The sequence below is a fragment of the Amia ocellicauda genome, chromosome 6, assembly GCF_036373705.1.
Source record: "Amia ocellicauda isolate fAmiCal2 chromosome 6, fAmiCal2.hap1, whole genome shotgun sequence".
NCBI classification, from domain to species: Eukaryota; Metazoa; Chordata; class Actinopteri; order Amiiformes; family Amiidae; genus Amia; species Amia ocellicauda.
The window spans coordinates 32,397,281-32,416,695 of NC_089855.1; the positions used below are offsets into that span (position 1 = coordinate 32,397,281).

At 38.3% G+C, this 19,415-nt stretch overlaps 1 protein-coding gene across 1 annotated transcript; it reads left to right on the forward strand.

Annotated features, from left to right (window-relative positions):
• The first annotated feature begins 645 nt into the window (after positions 1 to 645).
• olig1 (oligodendrocyte transcription factor 1) lies at positions 646 to 3,577 on the forward strand. The gene has a single exon (XM_066706957.1). It carries the CDS (start codon positions 1,054 to 1,056, stop codon positions 1,678 to 1,680), a length of 627 nt encoding a protein of 208 aa, XP_066563054.1. The 5' UTR covers positions 646 to 1,053; the 3' UTR covers positions 1,681 to 3,577.
• Positions 3,578 to 19,415: the final 15,838 nt, after the last annotated feature.

Consider the following 19,415-nt stretch of genomic DNA (forward strand, 5'->3'; position numbering starts at 1 on the left):
CACACACAAACACACACATGCACACACACGTTTTCCTCAGATTTTCATAAATGTTTGCACAGATATGTATCTTACAGCAATAACAATTTAACAATATAAGCATTTTTAAAACAAACAGTTTCTAAATACCTATAACTGTAGTAAAAAAAAGGTCTCTAGATCTATGGAACATGGATATAGTATGTGCTGCAAACACTATAACATTAGGTAGACAGTGATGCCTTGAATGGGAACTGATGGAGATACTTTTAATGCTCATCAGTCTCATTTGAAGCTGGCATATTTGTTTTGAATAACTTTCAGAGTGGAAATAACAAAAGTATTAAATCTGGCACAAATGAAAGATTTGAGGGAACATTCTATATAAGATTGGCTTGGCTCCTTGGTGGGCCAGGGGTTAACCATCTGAAGCTAAACAATACTTTTATTTGTTTATGATTGCCAGTGCTTGGCTAGGACTGTCAGCCAATAAGATAGGTCAGCTGATGCTGCAGGAGGGCTAATTGGCTGCCACTTCATCACAGCTTTCTTAAATTTCTTCAGATTTGAAAGAGCGCCACCCCTTTTACCCTCCCTCCCAGCCCCCACTCCACCCGCCTCCCCCTCCCTCACCAACCATCACCACCAAAAACACACCATCCCCTGATAAACTTCTTGCTATCTCATTTCAGGGTATAAGAATGTCTATCATTCTTAGAAATCTGACAGAAGACAATGGAGTATACCTTCCAGGCGCTCTCTGCAAAATTCGCTAGAGGGGCAAAGGAGAAACTGGTGAATTCTCTCTGTTCACTTCAGGTTTCCCTCTCTTCCTGATCTTTTCCCACTTCACTTGGAAGGTGGTGGATGAATGACCACGGACATTGAACACAAGGGGAAAAAAGAAAAACAAGAGCTAGACCTGGAATCACGTGAAGGATCCTGCTCTAATCCCGCGAACTACCGAAGAGGGCTGGGAATTTCCCAGTGTGTCTGCAAAAGTGCGCTGACCTTCCTGGAAGCGGGACTGGTCAGGTGAAGAAACACACAGCAGTGGAGATCCACACCGTTACCATGAGCAGCCCGGCCAAACCAAGCTGTGGGGATGCACATGTCATCTCTTCCTTTTGCAGCCAACTACCTAACCAGGATTTGAGAGGGACCTATGTGTGCGGGAACCAGGGTAACAGGGACCATCTCCAGGCTAACGCCAAAGCCACCAAGGAGCTGAGCCCTGAAGACCAGCAGGAGCTGAGGAAGAAGATCAACAACAGGGAGAGGAAGAGGATGCAGGACCTGAATGTGGCCATGGATGCCCTGCGTGAAGTGATGGTCCCTTATTCGGCGGCCCACCAGCACGGAGCCCCAGGAAGAAAACTCTCTAAGATCTCCACGCTCCTCCTGGCCAGGAACTACATCCTCCTGCTGAGCTCCTCTCTTCAGGAAATGAGGAGGCTGCTGGGGGAGATCAGTGGGCCCGCACCAAGGCTTCTGTTGGCAGGGTGGCCCCTGTTCACCACCCCTGGGTCCCTGTTCCTTACCCCCGACTCCATCATGGCCAGCAAGTGCACTCTGCTGTCCCCAGAGGAACACCCTTACCCCCAGCTGCAGTGGTCGAGCGGAGGACAAATCTGCTCTTGCGGTATCTGCAGACTACCCCGATTCATCCAAACCAGTCCCAACCCCAGGTTTCCGAAATAAGTTCTAATTTCTTCAAAATCTGTCACATTCCTAGCAGTGCTCTTAACTGACTTTCTGTGAATGTGGCAGCTGGAGCTGACCTCAGTGGTGTAGGGGAATAGAAGCACACTTTTGAGAAGAAGACCGCTGGGAAAAAGTCTGAACCTTTGCTACATATCCTGTTCACCTAAGTATTAGCGATGCCAGAGACTAAAGGAACCACAAGCTTTTGGGTGTTTAGACATTTCAGACATTTCAGACATTCCAACACAGGCCTTAATGCAAGGATATATGACTTATTGTTTATTACTGTCTTAGGGAATTACTGGCTTTGCTATTAACATAAAACTTCTAAAGGACATCACTTTGGTTGTTGTTGTTGCACAAATAAATAGTATGGTGACAAAACTCTGAAAATTAGTCATCCTCATTGGAAACGGGGATGGTGCGCATCTAGTACAGATTGTATTTTGTTTTAAGGGTTAGAGTGCTTGAAGATTAAGTAGTGAAAAAAGCAACTGAAGGTTGCCATGAAAAATATTAACCTAAACCAAGTTAGATTTCATTACAAAATACAGTGTGTACAATTAACCTGGTACAATTCAGATTAATTTGTTTTATTATTTTTTATATTAAGTCAGGATGTATAATATTATACACTATTTACGGAATGATAAAAACAAATGGTTTAAATTCTTTTGTAAAAATTGAAACCCAAAATGACTTAAATTCTAATCTAATTCCGGCTACTGCACACTTATGTGGATTGTTCTTGCTGGTACCATGCCATTTCAAGAGTAAAAAATGTTTTCTTGTATGGATATATTTGCAGAAACTCTGAGTTTAACAATCCTGAAATGCTAATCAAAATGGATAACTGAATGTGTGTATATTCAATTTATAGGCAAATATTTAATCTGAGTAGAAATAGGGAGTTAACATTGTATTTACCAACCTGTAGTAATGAAAAGAAAAAAAAACTAAATGGAACTTTCTGTGTTGTGGAAGATTTGATAACAACATTATTACAAAGTTGTTAATTTATCATTGACATATAACAATTTAAGTAGTATGAAGGAATTCAAGGGCTTCTACCTCCTTATTGAAATGGTACTGGGGAATTGCAGTATTACTCGGACAGCGTGTACAGAAATTTGGTTTCAATTTCAATCCCTAACTGAAGGCTAAAATGTAAAGTTTATTACTTGATATGTACAAGGGGTAGCATTATTGCCTTGGACTTTCCAATGCAAGCCTAATCTATTACATGTGTGAATATCAATATCCATGTTTGCTAGTGTTTTAGAAATCCATTTATTGATTTTTCATGCCTAAAGAGATAATGAAAATGCATAACTAATCATATTGCAGAATACAGAATATTATTTTCTTAATCTCTAAAAACAGAGCAAGTACTAAACTGAGTTAGCAAAGACAGATATTACATGAAAAGCTATTCTAAATGAAAACACTTATGAATGATATGCGTGGTTTATTTTGAATTAACATCTGTGTCTAATTCGTTCATAACCAATAATAGTTTCTGAAGCAAAAAAAAAGGATGACTCCATGTTTAGAAACTATATACTGTGCTTAAGACTGTATATGAATGTAGAACACATGGTTAAAAATTCATATGGTCTTTATGTAGCTCTTGAAACAGCTTTATTGATTGTAAACACTGATATGTGGGAAAGAGAATAACATGTCTGTGGTGACTTCAAGAACATACATTGTAACCTTGGAAAAAATATATATTCTTTTAAAGTAAACAGAATTGTAATTTGTGTATTTATTTTTTTATAATAGTATTTGCTGAAACAGTTTTCAATGAACTGTTGCTGATGTTTTCATGCAGAATATAACCACAGTGGAATTGCAACATTATTATTATTATTATTATTATTATTATTATTATTATTATTATTATTATTATTATTATTATTATTAGTGATGAAGTGCACAAATGTCTCATAGGTAAATAATGCGTGTGTTCTACTTAAGTTCTGCATAGGTAGAAAGGCTTTTAAAAATAATTCCTTTATATATCTTATATTTTAATTGTAAATGTGTAATTTTGTAAAATGAGCCTTAAAGTTTTCCTGATTAAGTGATTTGTGTTTGTATATAATGTATAATAGAATATTTAACTGAAAAAATATTGTGTACATGCATATATCATATAGTATTTGTTCTCGGAAAAAATAATATACCATGCTGGTTTTTGAATACATATTTATAAACAGTGTTTATATTTTAGTACTAATAACTACCACCAGCAAAGCATAACGTTTTAATTATATATACAGCTCTGGAAAAAAGTAAGAGACCACTTAACATTGATTTCTGAACTTGGAGTGGTCTCTTAATTATTTCCAGGGCTGTATATATATATATATATATATATATATATATATATATATATACAGAGAGAGAGAGAGAATGTATAATCTCATCTTCCACATAAATAATGATTTTAGAAGCATTTAAACATTATGTTAACTTTTCCTCCTGGCATAAAACCTGCAGATTGAGTAATGTTGTATACAGTTTAGTTTAATCATTTAGGTATCGTTGGCTGTCCTCAGGGAACCAGTTGTTGGGCACAAGACAAAGGAGCACTGTGTCTAAGGTTCTGGGCAGCTGTACACCTGAAACTCTGTAAAGCCATGGCAGCCCAAGGAACAATGGGAGTGTATAAAGAACTTCTATCAAAAGCACCTCATAGTCTGCAAATAACATATTAAAAATGTCATACAGTCTCTAAACATAGTATATAAAATATGCATCATTCCAATGTACAGCTTTAATAATTACAAACACCATGTTCATTTGTATTTGTGTGTGTAAGGTATTTACCCTGATTGTGTTCCTGGGATGAAATTATTAATTGGTTATTAATTATTCCAGGCAATTTACAAAGTTTACAACATTAAATTATATAACCCATGCACTTATGGCAGGATACAAAGAAAAAAAATGGGATTGCAATGAATAAAGTGCAATGCAAAACTATTTAAGGCATGAATGACAGCAGTCTCAGTTAGGAAGAGTGACTCAGTGGGTTTACAGGGTAATCCTGCAAGCATACTAAACAGGTATTTTAAGCAGTGCATGTATACAGGCAGTAAGAGGCATAGGAGACTGTTTGCAGGGACGTAATTCCAACACATGCGTGCAGAAAGGTGAGAGATGCGGAAGAGTTGTTCCACAGTGGCCCCTGCTCTCTGTTCAAAATAGTGCAATCTGTTGTGATGGCATCAGTGAAAGACCACCTGGAACTCCAGGTAGAGCCAAGGGGAATGTTTCTTTACTTGCATTTTTTTGGGTGTCCTGGCAAATGTTAATTGTATTATTGGATTCTGTGATTACACATGGTCACTGCTTCCCTCTCTCATAAATCACACTGTACTCAATCTCTGATGGAAATCATCTTAAGTGTAAAGAATGTGGGATACCCTCAACTGATATGAATCATTACTTTAATGATTCTAACATTTTATGTTGCCAGAATTGTTTACATCATTATATGCTGCCCAGAAAAGGGTGACTGAGTGGCTACCCAGTAGAGGATCCTATTGTATAATGTTTCATTTTTGAAGTGATGTTAAATCCCAAATATGCTATTGCAGTTTTATCAGACTGATCCAAGTGCCACTTATGTCACATGGGCAGAAGTTCACAAGTCCAAACTACATCAAACCCTCAGATTTATGTTATGTATGGACTGTGGGCATATTGTGCCTGCAGAATGACTAAAATAGTGGATAATCATCTCATCCCTCTCGTTGGAACAGGGAGGTCAGAGCGGCGATCAAAGTTCAGTATTTGTCACTCCCAAAATGGAGTTAAAAAGATGGGAAAAAAGGATAACAAAATTAGAGCATTGGCTAAAGATATTAGGCAGAAATCTGTGGCGTGGCCCACAACAGTACAGCTCATGATGGGCAGAGAACAACACTGTGTAACTGAGTGCGTTGAAGAGAACCATCACCCTTACTGTGCTCTCCACCAGCTTTGTTCGCCTCACGCATGTTTTTGTGGATGGTGGCAATTACTAATATGCTCTTGATCCATAAGGACGAGGCTGAGAACAGTCTTTGCAAAATGTGTAACAGTCTTCTTCCCCCCCACCCTCCCTCTCTTTAGTGTCACAACAACAAGATCAAAACCCGGTGTATAATTACCCCCTACCAAAAGGTTTTCCTTCTTTCTTTTTGAAATCAAATTTTTGATGTTACCCTATGAGGTTAGGTGCTTTGGGGATCCCATTAAAACCACTTCACAATACGCTCAAACACCCAGAAAATGCGTCCCGCTGAATAGAGTTCACGCCACCACACCCCAGCAAAAAAAATTCAGATCGTCTCAAATGGCCGGTGGGTGGGAGAATAGGGGGCAATCACGCACTTCTGAGAATGACATGAATAATAATAATAATAAAATACTCAGCGCGCTGAAATAATTGCCACCCTGGAAAGAAGGATTATGGCCTAAGTGTGAATGCCAGACGCTGGGTGGACGGCACAGAATATGTTGCCTATGGGAGAACACAAAAGGAGAGGTACATGCTATTAAGTGAGATTAAGCCTAATAGGCCTTGATTTTCTTACAAAAAAAAGAGAGAATTAAACTAAGATTGGAAGATCAAAGTGAATACTGAAACTCAAACCCCACCGATTGCATTTACATATAGCTGCTTTATGTTCACTTACATCTCAATGGGATTACCTTTTCTCCTTTTTTTCCAGGCTACCTTTTTCTCCCCCCTTTTCTCTGCGTTATTGCCTTTCACTTTCTTGCAATTTGTTGCCGTATTGTTTTGGAGTCGTGGGGGTCGAGGCAGTTTTGAAGTAGCTGGACTCTCCTTTGTGTTCTGCTTTAACTCATCTCTCCTTCATCTCCAGAGTTCAATGGGAAGGGAAGATTGGATAATTTGGACAATAGAAAACCAAAAAAAAAAGAAAGAAAGAAAGAATTCAATATGTTGATTCCCCGAAATGGCCATGAATAAACCTTGGAAATTGACACAAACTCCCTGAAATGGATCTAAGGGTTTAGTTCTGAAAGAAAGGGAGAAGGTGTGAAAAACTCTCCAAGACTCATCTGCGTAAGCTCTTGGGAAAATGTTGCTGTCTTCAGTCACTGCAACCTTGAGAGAAGGTGTCAGAATATTTTCTGTCAGAAGGTATTTTGACACTGTCAGAATTCTTTCTGGCACAATGAGAAGGTAAAATGACAGTTTTTGTTACATCTAACTGTATATGAAACCAAGTAATGGTCAAATGATATACAGATTAATGTGTTAAACAAAATTAAAACAATAATATTTTATCCATGATTTAAAGGGTTCATATAAACGTATCAATATAACAAAATATTTGCTTACATAAATCATAGTCCACAAAGAAAATAATAATATTAGAACATTTTCCAATCATTTGCATTATGGATAAAGTTACCAGATATTTTCTTCTAATTTGGAAACAGTAACATACTTAAATTATCCCAGTTTTTCTGTAAAACACTATAAGGAAGGTACAATCTGTCCTAAAATTAAAATGACCCATATTCCAGTCAGACCTTTACAAACCACTTTACTTGAAATTACCATAGAACAGGGCAGCAACCTTTTCTCTGTAAACTTGACCTATCACTTTTTCATAAATATACACTGTTAAAAATAATATCCACACACATTTTATTCCAGTAAGACTGATATTTTGCTTATAACATTGGAGTTATTATAATTGGAGATCTATGCAGCCATATAAACACCTTTAACCAATACATTAAGTGTTTCTAATTATAAACAGTAACTTCAACATTGCTATGGCATTGATAGATTGTATATAAAAATATAATTTTTTAAATGAATTGTTACTCTTGGAATCTGGTACCTAATTCTGGAATGCAGTTTTAACTGATTTATAAATGTAAGCATGTGACTGTCATTTCAGAGGCTAGTGAAACTTACTCTTGAAAGTTTAGAAAGTGTCATAAAATGGGACAGGGTTGCCAACCATAAATGTGTGGTTTTACTGACATGACTGACTAAGTTGGATTATTTTTCACTGACACCCCTATTTTGGTCTTAAAAAGTGTGAAAATAAAAGATATATACTTACCCTATGGTACAGAGCTCCCCTGTTGGCTTTTGTGGTCATACATGGTAATATTTGCAGCATTTATCATCTCTTTGGTAGGTCAGAAGCTTTTGCTATCTTTCAATGTTGTTTTCACAGTCAATATCCCATTCAGCATTTCTGTTGATAGCTGATGTCTGTCTTTATCAAGTTCATCTGTAAAAAAAATACATTCCACCTCTGCTGTGCTGTGTTGTAAAGCAAGAATGCTCATAGAGAGCCTTGAGAGAGTGGGAAAGCGTGTCTCTCCATTAAATGAGGGGACAAGGGATACTAAGTGCCAGTACTGATCAATGGCCACATCTTGGTTGATACTAGTCAAGTCTGTGATTTGGTACTCTAGGAATTCCCTTTCCAGTAGATCAAGTTCACTTTTCATTCCCTATCTGTGGTAAAAAGCATGCAAGTTCTCAATATCACTTGAGCTTGCTGAAACCCTGAGTTTTGGTTGAAGGGCTCTTGCTAGCTTCAGCACTTCTTTGTTGATTGGCATGCGTTTTTTCACACTGGTCAATGAATTGACATTCTGTATTACAATGTCCATAAACTTATCAGCTGCTTGTTTGTCCTCAACCTCCAATAGTACGCTTCTAGTTTGTGTTCCAATGAAAATGCACTGCTTTTCATTCTAGGTTCTATAAGGTCAATAAGGTCTTCAACAGTTAGATGTGCTAATGTAGAGGATTTAATTAAATATGAGATACGCTTTTTCAACAATGTAACACACTCATCATATAATTCAGTGACGGTACAGGAGTTCTGCTGGCAAAGCTTGTTGAAGTTAACAAACACAGGTAACACTGTCACAAAAAAAGTAAACAAAATTACCCATTTTCAGTTGCCTCGATTACCTGTTGCTTCAAACTGTTGTTCTTCTTAGGAGCCTCTTTTACGAGGAAATTAGCTGTTCCTGACTGCTGTGTCCTAGCTTTTTTTCTGAGGATTTTCGTTCACCTTGTCAGACTCCATCTTTAGCTATCATGTGTGCATTAAAGCTTAACACTTTTGATTGTCAAGCACATTGACCTATCTATGCTCTTAATCAAACTTTAGTTAAAAAAATGTTCATAACTAGGAGGAATGTTTGATGGCAGTCAGAAATTTAGCAATGAAAGAAGTAGTAGTAATGGGACATTTTTGCAGACAGTCTAACTTTTTTACAGATTTACGGACAAGGGGAAATTAAGATATTTTTACAGACGGTCCGTAAATGTACGAATGGTTGGTAACCATGCTTGTAGTCCAGATGTAAACCCTTATAATGAAACAGACCTTTAAAATATACATTTTCTATTATTATTATTATTGTTGTTGTTGTTGTTGTTGTTGTTGTTGTTGTTACTGGTATTGAAGTTGAAGGAAATTTGAAAACAATATATTCTAATATAAACTTTTGTTGTGTCAGTGTTAGAGGTTACTCATAATGTCCTACACTGCTTTTGATACTTTTAAGAAAAGCAGGTTTTGTTACTTTCTGAAATAACTAGGGCCTTGTTTATATTATGAATAATTTATAATTGCACGCCAAAATTCACATTTTGGGAAAAACATCCAACCATATTCAATCAATCAGGATCCTGGACAAATATATTTCATATTATAGGCTAAGTTTAAATTAACCCTTCCAGCATAGAAAGCTGCTACATTGAGTTCCCAATGTCTCATTGTGGCCTCTACTTATGGTGTACATGAGGATACATGAGGGTAACTGGTAATCGGTTTCTTTTCGTAAAACCATAATATGTTAAATTAATTCCTTTACTTTTTATCAAGCCAGGTTGCCATTTATGTATTTTAATGCAAGGAATCAAACAGTAGACCTTTAATTACTTACCCTGTGGCATAGAAAAATTGAGGATAGCCTGCTGAGCCCTTATACAAGTGTACTGTGGTATTCTGTGGTAAACTTTCTGGAATGTGTAGGAAAGCAAATTAACATCCCGATAAAGTACTTGAAGGTACAAACCCTTGATACAAAATAAGCAAATGAACCAAAACATATTAGAGATGTACAGTGAGGGAAAAAAGTAATGATCCCCTGCTGATTTTGTACGTTTGCCCACTGACAAAGAAATGATCAGTCTATAATTTTAATGGTAGGTGTATTTTAACAGTGAGAGACAGAATAACAACAAAAAAATCCAGAAAAACGCATTTCAAAAAAGTTATACATTGATTTGCATGTTAATGAGGGAAATAAGTATTTGACCCCTTCGACTTAGTACTTGGTGGCAAAACCCTTGTTGGCAATCACTGAGGTCAGACGTTTCTTGTAGTTGGCCACCAGGTTTGCACACATCTCAGGAGGGATTTTGTCCCACTCCTCTGCAGATCCTATCCAAGTCATTAAGGTTTCGAGGGTGACGTTTGGCAACTCGAACCTTCAGCTCCCTCCACAGATTTTCTATGAGATTAAGGTCTGGGACTGGCTAGGCCACTCTAGGACCTTAATGTGCTTCTTCTTGAGCCACTCCTTTGTTGCCTTGGCTGTGTGTTTTGGGTTATTGTCATGATGGAATACCCATCCACGACCCATTTTCAATGCCCTGGCTGAGGGAAGGAGGTTCTCATCCAGGATTTGACAGTACATGGCCCCGTCCATTGTCCCTTTGATGCGGTGCAGTTGTCCTGTCCCCTTAGCAGAAAAACACCCCCAAAGCATAATGTTTCCACCTCCATGTTTGACGGTGGGGATGGTGTTCTTGGGGTCATTCTTCCTCCTCCAAACACGGCGAGTTGAGTTGATGCCAAAGAGCTCGATTTTGGTCTCATCTGACCACAACACTTTCACCCAGTTCTCCTCTGAATCATTCAGATGTTCATTGGCAAACTTCAGACGGGCCTGTAAATGTGCTTTCTTGAGCAGGGGGACCTTACGGGCGCTGCAGGATTACAGTCTTTCACGGCGTAGTGTGTTACCAATTGTTTTCTTGGTGACTATGGTCCCAGCTGCCTTGAGATCATTAACAAGATCCTCCCGTGTAGTTCTGGGCTGATTCCTCACCGTTCTCATGATCATTGAAACTCCACGAGGTGAGATCTTGCATGAAGCCCCAGACCGAGGGAGACTGACAGTTATTTTGTGTTTCTTCCATTTGCGAATAATCGCACCAACTGTTGTCACCTTCTCACCAAGCTGCTTGGCGATGGTCTTGTAGCCCATTCCAGCCTTGTGTAGGTCTACAATCTTGTCCCTGACATCATTGGACAGCTCTTTGGTCTTGGCCATGGTGGCTAGTTTTGAATCTGATTGATTGATTGCTTCTGTGGACAGGTGTCTTTTATACAGGTAACGAGCTGAGATTAGGAGCTCTCCCTTTAAGAGAGTGCTCCTAATCTCAGCTCGTTACCTGTATAAAAGACACCTGGGAGCCAGAAATCTTGCTGATTGATAGGGGATCAAATACTTATTTCACTCATTAACATGCAAATCAATTTATAACTTTTTTGAAATGTGTTTTTCTGGATTTTTTTGTTGTTATTCTGTCTCTCACTGTTAAAATACACCTACCATTAAAATTATAGACTGATCATTTCTTTGGGCAAACGTACAAAATCAGCAGGGGATCAAATACTTTTTTCCCTCACTGTAGTATAAACAAAGAGAAACTCTCCAATAACCCTTCAAATTTGCAGTGGTAGACTTGCTAAAGGGGACCCCAGCCAGCCCTGGCAGAGCACGGTCAATTCTTCCATATTAGCATTAGGCTTGTTAAGGACTTCTTAGGAAACTACACCCCAGTGATGCCTCACACGCTCACATCTCTGTATCACAGTTGGCTTGTGGTGTAAACTGGCTGCTGCAGGATTTTAACAGAGCAGACACTTTTAAAAACTGCACTATACCTATCTTTCACAGTTTGCTGCAGCTCATTACATATTTCAAGTTTCAGTTAACTGAATTAAAAACTTAAGAAGTATACTTTTAACATACTTTATATATATGTCAGTTTGGAGTTGGAATCCTACTTACCAAAAAAAAAAATAAGCTGCATCCTTATCACTGCAACAATACTGAAGCATTAGCACTGAAGGAATGATAGTCAATTTAACAAGGGTGTATTGTTTAATTTACAAACTAATTTATTTTAGTTTAAGCACAGCTTTAAAATCCTGTCCTGTTTTTAAGGGCCTATGGAGCCATGTTGATCATCATCATATTGCATTAGTACTATTGATTCAGAAACTAAAAAAAATTGCTAACTGGCTTTTTAATCCCTTTTCTTTTTCTCCAGAGGCTCTCTGTTTCATTACGGGTATTTCTGTCTGGCTCCTATTCACTAGTACAGGAAGTTAAATTGCCCTCAATTAAAGACTAATTGAGGACAATCTATCCTCCCCTTATCAGTGAATGGGGCAGGGAGAAATGCAAAAAGGCACTGTTCTTCCTTTCATTTCACACCGTTCAGAGATTTATTTCCCCCAACCACCCCCCCCTCCCCTTTTCAAATAAGAGAGAATCAACACATTTTGCCCTTCGGGTTTTCTATTGCTGTTTGGGGCGGGTGGTAGTGGTGGTGGTGGGGTTGGATATGGGGTGTGGGGGTGGCGGAGAACCTTGAGGCGAGCCACTCACCCGGCGTGCTAATCAAAAAACAAACTCGGAGGATCTATTGGACTCCCACACACAGTCATGGTGAATGTGTGGCCTTGCTTTGACCCCCCACCCCCTTTGCTCTCCCCCTTCTTCTCTACTCTGTTCCCTGCTGTACACATAAGCTCAAATCTTGCACCTTCAGCTCCCAAGACTTTCTCCAGATTTCTGGAGTTATGCACCTTCCCCAGTTACACACCCATCTGCATGAGAAGAAGAAAGGAAAAAAAAACTCTCCCACTCTCTCACTGTCTCTCTGTGCTTGGCACTCACAATTCAACGTGGGGAGTCTAGAGTAGGAAGTACTAGGCCATAAATTTCACCTTTTGAATACGAGAGGCCGGTCAAACCTCCCTTTCTTTTTTCCCACCCTGTTATTTATCTCCAACAACATTAGCCTTCCTGTACTTTCCTCCTGCCCTTTTTCTATGCAGTAAAAAAAAAGGTTCTTGCTTTATGTCATATGTTGCAAAGAATGTTTGGCCCTTTGAGTACAGTTGATGGATTTGAGCCATAGGTTACATACAGAGACAAGTAACACACCAATGAAAAGGGTTAAGACCAGTTGGGATTAGTTTTGTATCTTAAGTTAGAAAATTTCAAGCCTAATGTTGGTAATGGAATAATTCTCTGTGATAGCTTAACTATGATGGCATTGGTTAGGGATGAACAGAGAAAATATGCTACCTGCATATTCAGTAGTTTACAACCCCAATCTAACCTTTAGTGTGAATTATTGGTCATGTGAAGCTTTTGGCTTTACTCACTTGACTGAGGGGAATGACAGACTGGCGGAATGGGCTGGACCACCACAAATAAATTAGCAGACTTCCGTACCGCCAAGGCAGAATCTAAGCACATGATTCGAATGTGCTTGTTTTAAGTCACTGTATTTCTGTATTTGAAATTAGAAGTTAGTGATTGTTTTTGGTTGGCCAGGATATGTTTAGAGTGCATTGGTAATAGGATATGGTAAGGTAGGTGAGGTGCTTTTACAGCTGTGGATGAAGACCGTATTTTGTTTCTAAGTGAGATCCCCTAAAGAAGTAGCGAGACATTGTGAGAAAGCCTGCATAGCACCGCCAGGGTAAGGTGGAGGGTGAAGGGTAGAGAGGAGGCAGAAGGGGCCAGCACTGTGGGGCGTGTGGAGTATCCACGAGAGAAGGGGAGGGGATATGGATGCCCGCTACCAGGGCTTTGGGGCTGTGTCGATGTGCCTGGTGCAGCCAAGATCTGGGAAAGGAAACCGGGGCAGAAGTCAGGGCACGGCCTGTACCAAGTAGCAAACTGGTTGGCAGAGCAGGCAGAGAGTGGAGGAAAGAGAGGGGAGAAAGGAAAGTAATGGACACAGACAATGTACTGTCAATGTACTGGCTCCAAAGGTGTGGTGGGAGGGATGATGGAAGAAATGCCAGAGGGGTAGAATAGTTGGAGCGGAGTGAAGTGAAGCCCTGGGTCTTAGCACCAATCAGAGATGGGGAGGGAGAGACATCATCAGAGGGAGCCCACTAAGAGATTACAGGAGACTGATTGTCAGCCTCCCAGGGTACCTGTAAAGGAGGAATTGTTCATAAGAATTAGCCTACATGTCATATGCTAGACTAAGTGTAGGTACGTGTCAGTCCAAATCATGATGTTTACAACCAAGCTTAGAAGCAGCCAGGATGTAAGGGGGAAGGAGGGCCATGTATTGGGTGAGAGAAGCAGGGATTTTTAGGGAGTCATGAACTAGGATGCATTCTGGCACAGAAAGTTGGAGGATATGCAGCTGGATGAGTCAGTGGTCTGAGAAAACTACTGGAAAAGTCAATAGTTGGTCAGTGGGGCTGGTAACTTTGGGAAGATCCATCATTGCAGGAAGGAGCACATTGGGCTGCTATGATGAAGGAAGTGAGTGCAGGTAGGGAAGCCTGGACCTGTAGCTTCGATTGGTCTTCCAGGAATAGTTCATCTTCTGGGTTGGATGAACTTTACATGGTTACAGCTGGAACTGTGGCCTTCGGGGCGTGATGGCGCTGAAGGTGTGATACACGGAAGAGAGCTGTAGTTACTGTTGTAAGGGAACTGTAACAAGCTAGGGGGCATAAACTCTAGGCCAATGGGAAATGACGAATGGGTAGAGGTGCGCGTTAGAAGCCAGTATTTATAGATTGTCGAGCAGGAGTGGATAGGTCGGGGTTGTTTGCTCCCGAAATTCATTTACAAATTCCACAAACTGAATCCACAGGCTTTGAAAACGAACTAAGATATATATTTTTGCACTGGACACATTTTGGAAATGTTCATGTAATATCATGCAATGTGACAAAGAAAACCATTAGCGATGTGTATACTTAGTGGTATAGACTAATTGGGACTGAACTTATCTATCTATTCTATGTAAAACAGAAAATAAACCTATCCCCAGTGTACGGTGCTGACTATACATGGTGACCAAGTCCCTATCTGCCTCTTGACCACTAAATGGTTTCCCAGTCAATAAAAAGTGTGTACATTGTCATGATTCAGAAGTGGAGGTCGTAGTCGTGATTATTCTGATATAGTGGCCATCACATATCATACCACATACTGTGTCAGAACACTACCTTTCAGCAATTTGGGTATGTTAACCATGTTTTTTCCCCTCCTGCATCAACTTAAAAATGAAGTCAGTGAAGTTTAATAATAGGCAGAAAGAATAACATTTCTTGGTGACCACTGCATTTTTACAGACCCAGTCAGAACCCGTGAACACAATTCAGATCAGGGCTTTTGCATTGCAATAACCTTCCCAGATAACTCCATCAATTCACTCTATAAATACCACTGTTGACCTGACTGTGTAATGCATGAAATGACATGAAATTATGTCAGAAAATCCAAAAGCCGCAACAATTGATAGTAGTCCTGCCTCTAGCTGACTTTTAGAACTTTTTAATGACATTTTCAGATATTAAGCTCCATGCTTCAGTAGGGTAGAGAAGTTTGTCTCATTGTGGGCCTCTTTTTTTAATCTTTCATCCTTGTTTTTGAAACACTTTTCAATGTTGACTCATTAGAGTACACAAAGTTGGGTCGACATCGGCATATGGTTGGTATGGTTTGACAGCAGTTATAATCCGGGAGGTGGAGGATGACCGGCATTTCATTGGCATTGGTTGGACAACAGCCACGATGGATCATATCCAACTAAATGCTTACAGCTGCGGTATCTGTGCAAGTTGTTTTAATAAATTGCCCTATACAACTTTAAAATAACATACGTATACGTATAACTGATATTGTCAAAAAGGGTCCCAGCTTCATTATTTGAAAGCGCTCAAGCTCTCTTCAGTGAGATCTATTGAGAAAAGGCGTCTCCTCAGATTACCTCAGACCTCAAACCCCACTTGTAAATAAGTTCTCTTTCATAACTTGTATTTAAAAAAAAAAAGACTTTTTTTTTAATTGACAAATTTTACTTTTAGCTTTACATTTTTACTTATTTTAAGGTATTTAATTGTCTGAAGTACCTAGGTTGTATGTAGTATGACACATTAACTGTGGTTAACAAACAAAAAAAAATATCAATGATAGACTTTTTATTTTCTGTATCGTGGAATGGTTAAAAGTTAATTTAAATGACAATATAATATATAGATAATTGATTAATTATACATTATGTAGCAAATGCATTTAAATTTATAACTAATTTTGTCAGATGTGAAAAACATTGTTCACATATTGTATTTTGCTTCAGTGAACCAGTTTCATTTTTAAGTATAGGCCTAGTGTGTGAAGATGCGACAGAAACCTTTTTTGTTTTAAGAGGACACTTAATTAGCCGCAAATTAATCTTTATGGAAACAGGACAGAAGTAATTTTCTCATAACTATTGAAAAAGGGGTCAATACTGACAATTAAGATTACAGTTGTAAGAATAAATATTTACTGCTGTGTTTTGGTCTGGGTATGCATATTTTCCAAGTGGGGTGATCTATGCGCTACTGTTTCATATTTAAGTTTAAATGCAACATTTATAAATACATTGGAATTGAATTAGGCTTGGTTCTGTTGAGCATGTATAAGACATCACCTTTTTAAATAACTGAGTATTGGAAAATACTAATTTCAGAAATACAGCTTCCCACATTCCCACCTCAAAGGGAATAGCTAAAATGAAGCAATAGAATTGAAGTGTGATTGTTTTAAGGTAGTGCTCTTCCGCAATATATTTCTACAAGATCACAAATGGGTTCTAAAAACACTGAATGTTACAGCACGAGGACACCGAAGGAATGAGCAATACTGGATACAGGATAAGAGCACATTTAAAAAAAGAAAAATAATCTACCGTCTTTGTTTTGATCATTGACCCAACGTGGGCATGATTAGCCAAATTAAGACAGCCTGATGACATCTTTCAACTTTGATGCGACCATTCATGATCAGTTGGGGCAATGTTGGCCCAACCCTGCAGTGCTATCTGGGTAGGGTGATCAAACTATTTCTGCTATCCAGGAAATTATGACACAACACATCCTTAAACCCTGAAAGAGCAGACATGCTGGCTATTGACATCTGACATTATTTAGTACATTTTAAATAAAATAGAATTAAAAGTTGCTCAAATGATAGACTCAAACTGGAAAAGTGCTTTACATCTTACTTGTACACTACCACAACACATAAAGTTGCATTAAACCATCATTTTAGGAATTGTGCATGTTCCCTTTTAACAAAGGATCATGCAACAGCAGCAGCTTGTCCCATAAGCCTTTGATTATATAGTTAGGAAGCTACATTGCTCCCCAGCTCCGTCACTGCTGCTGAAAGCTGGAGTCGCCCTCCACTCATGTGAGCTGGACTGACCTTTCCTAGGTGACAGAGTGACAACGCACCAGTAGGCCTTCAACTGCCCTTTGAACACTCCCGCCCCTGTCGAGGAATTCAGGTTAACATTGCAGCCTTTTTCCAATTTTTTTTTCCAACCATTCACTTCTGTTGTGGCACAACTGACAGAAACTGACCCTTTTCCCTCGTTTTGCTTAATTAAGTTGTTCAGAGGCAGGCTGGTCAAACAGTTGCCTCTACGTGGGGAGTCTGGGGGCCAGGAGAAAAGCAGGGGGCGTTTCCAACACAGAAAGAGAGATTCTCCTATTGTGCTGCCGTAGACGGGTTAGTTTTTCAAAGTTAGTGTTGCTTGACTGGACACTGCATTGCGAGTCTTCGAGAGAAAGACATGCGATCTAAATAGTCTAAAATATAACAGAATTATATTTAATTGTCACAGGTTAACAACATATTTTCGCTAATACTTTATAGATATGTTTCTATAGCAAACAAATCAAACTGACTTATAATTTGAATAAACAATTCACAGTTTAAGTACATTTTGTGTATGAAGTAAGAAACTGATCTGGATTAACTGGCAAAAAATAAGTAAAAAAACAACAACATTTTTTATCTTATATAAATATTTAATTGCATTCTTAATTATTGCATAGATGTCTTGAACTACATATACAATTATGGAGAAAGTATCTGGTTTCACTTGATAAAAGAATATTGCCACAAAAACATTAGTTAACTTTTTTTTTGTTTACCCCTGTCTCTAACTCACTTGCTCCCCTACTCTGCACATACTACTGCTTCTATTGAGAAGGTACTCAGTTCAAAGTACTTTGCAAATACCATAAATAACCATTAAGCTAAAGTGCAAGACTTGCAGAAGGACTAGGCAAACAAGACCAGCAGTTCTTGTAAAAATGAAAAATCAATCAAGGTAGTGAGAAGAAAGGAGACCTCTAAATGAAATGAACATCTACCAGTGCATATAGGTTTTCTCTTAAGATAAATATTTATATACAGCATATAGTACTTAAGATTTTATGAATAATAAGTTAAAGGAAGAATAAACAAAAAATAGATAATTAATTTAATTAATTTAATTTACTTATATGATTATTTCCTCCCAGCGACCCTCACCAGGATAAGCGGTTTCAAAAATGAATGGATGGATGGATGATTTTTTTTCCCAGCAGTTTCTAACTGTCAGAGAACAACTAGAAAGGGACTAAAATTAAATAAAATCTTAACATAGTCTTTCACACTTGCAGTGCTTACATTCTACCTTAAAAAAGTATTTTATTGTATCTTCACATACACCATCTCAATATTGTGATATTCCTGACATATCAATCAAATGAGATTTAGAATATTTCCACTCAAGGAGGGAAAAGTGAGTTTGTAGAAGGAACAGTTAAAAGAAGTCTACAATAGGTACAAACACACTGGAATTTATTCCAACCCAGCTGTCGGCTATTTAATAGTATGGTTACATAACTGATTGAATGCAATAATTTCTTCTCTCCAGGCTCTAAAACATTCTGTGGGTAGAAAAAATTGAGTTGAGAGCACAGTCTTAATCATTTAGCTGTTACAACTAGCAAATAAACCAACAATAAAGCAAAAATCCTAAACAGGCCAGAGTGAGAAAATCCTTCTGTTGATTTGGAAGTTGATCACCAACACACTGCAGCCCTGTCTGTGACTCCTGTGTCAAAGTTTGTCTATAATGTGCATAATAAATAATAAGCAGAAGTGTGATTTGACCCTGTCAGACAATGTTGTGGCAACATGGTAGAAAAATATGAGATTTGAATACGTGTTTTTAATTTACATTAAATTATGTTTTATACATGTTATATGAATGGTAGTATTTTACATCTACACATGTTTTTTATTTTTGTTTTTTTAAAGAAACATCTAATCGATACCTGTCTGTTATAGTCATGATATAATCAATCCTTACTGTTTTCCACATTATTTAACAACATTTAGACATTGGTCTAATTACCTACGTGTTGGAAATGTCATTTCACAAAATCGACCCAACTTTTTAGTGTCAGTAAAACTGTTCTGACGTTACTTAGGGTTTCTATGAAGGTATGTTGTCCGAACATAATTTGACATTGGCAAAATGTTATGAAAATAAACTTGATATTATTAACTGGGAGGGCACTGAATCAACTCACAAACAAACACACAGAAACATT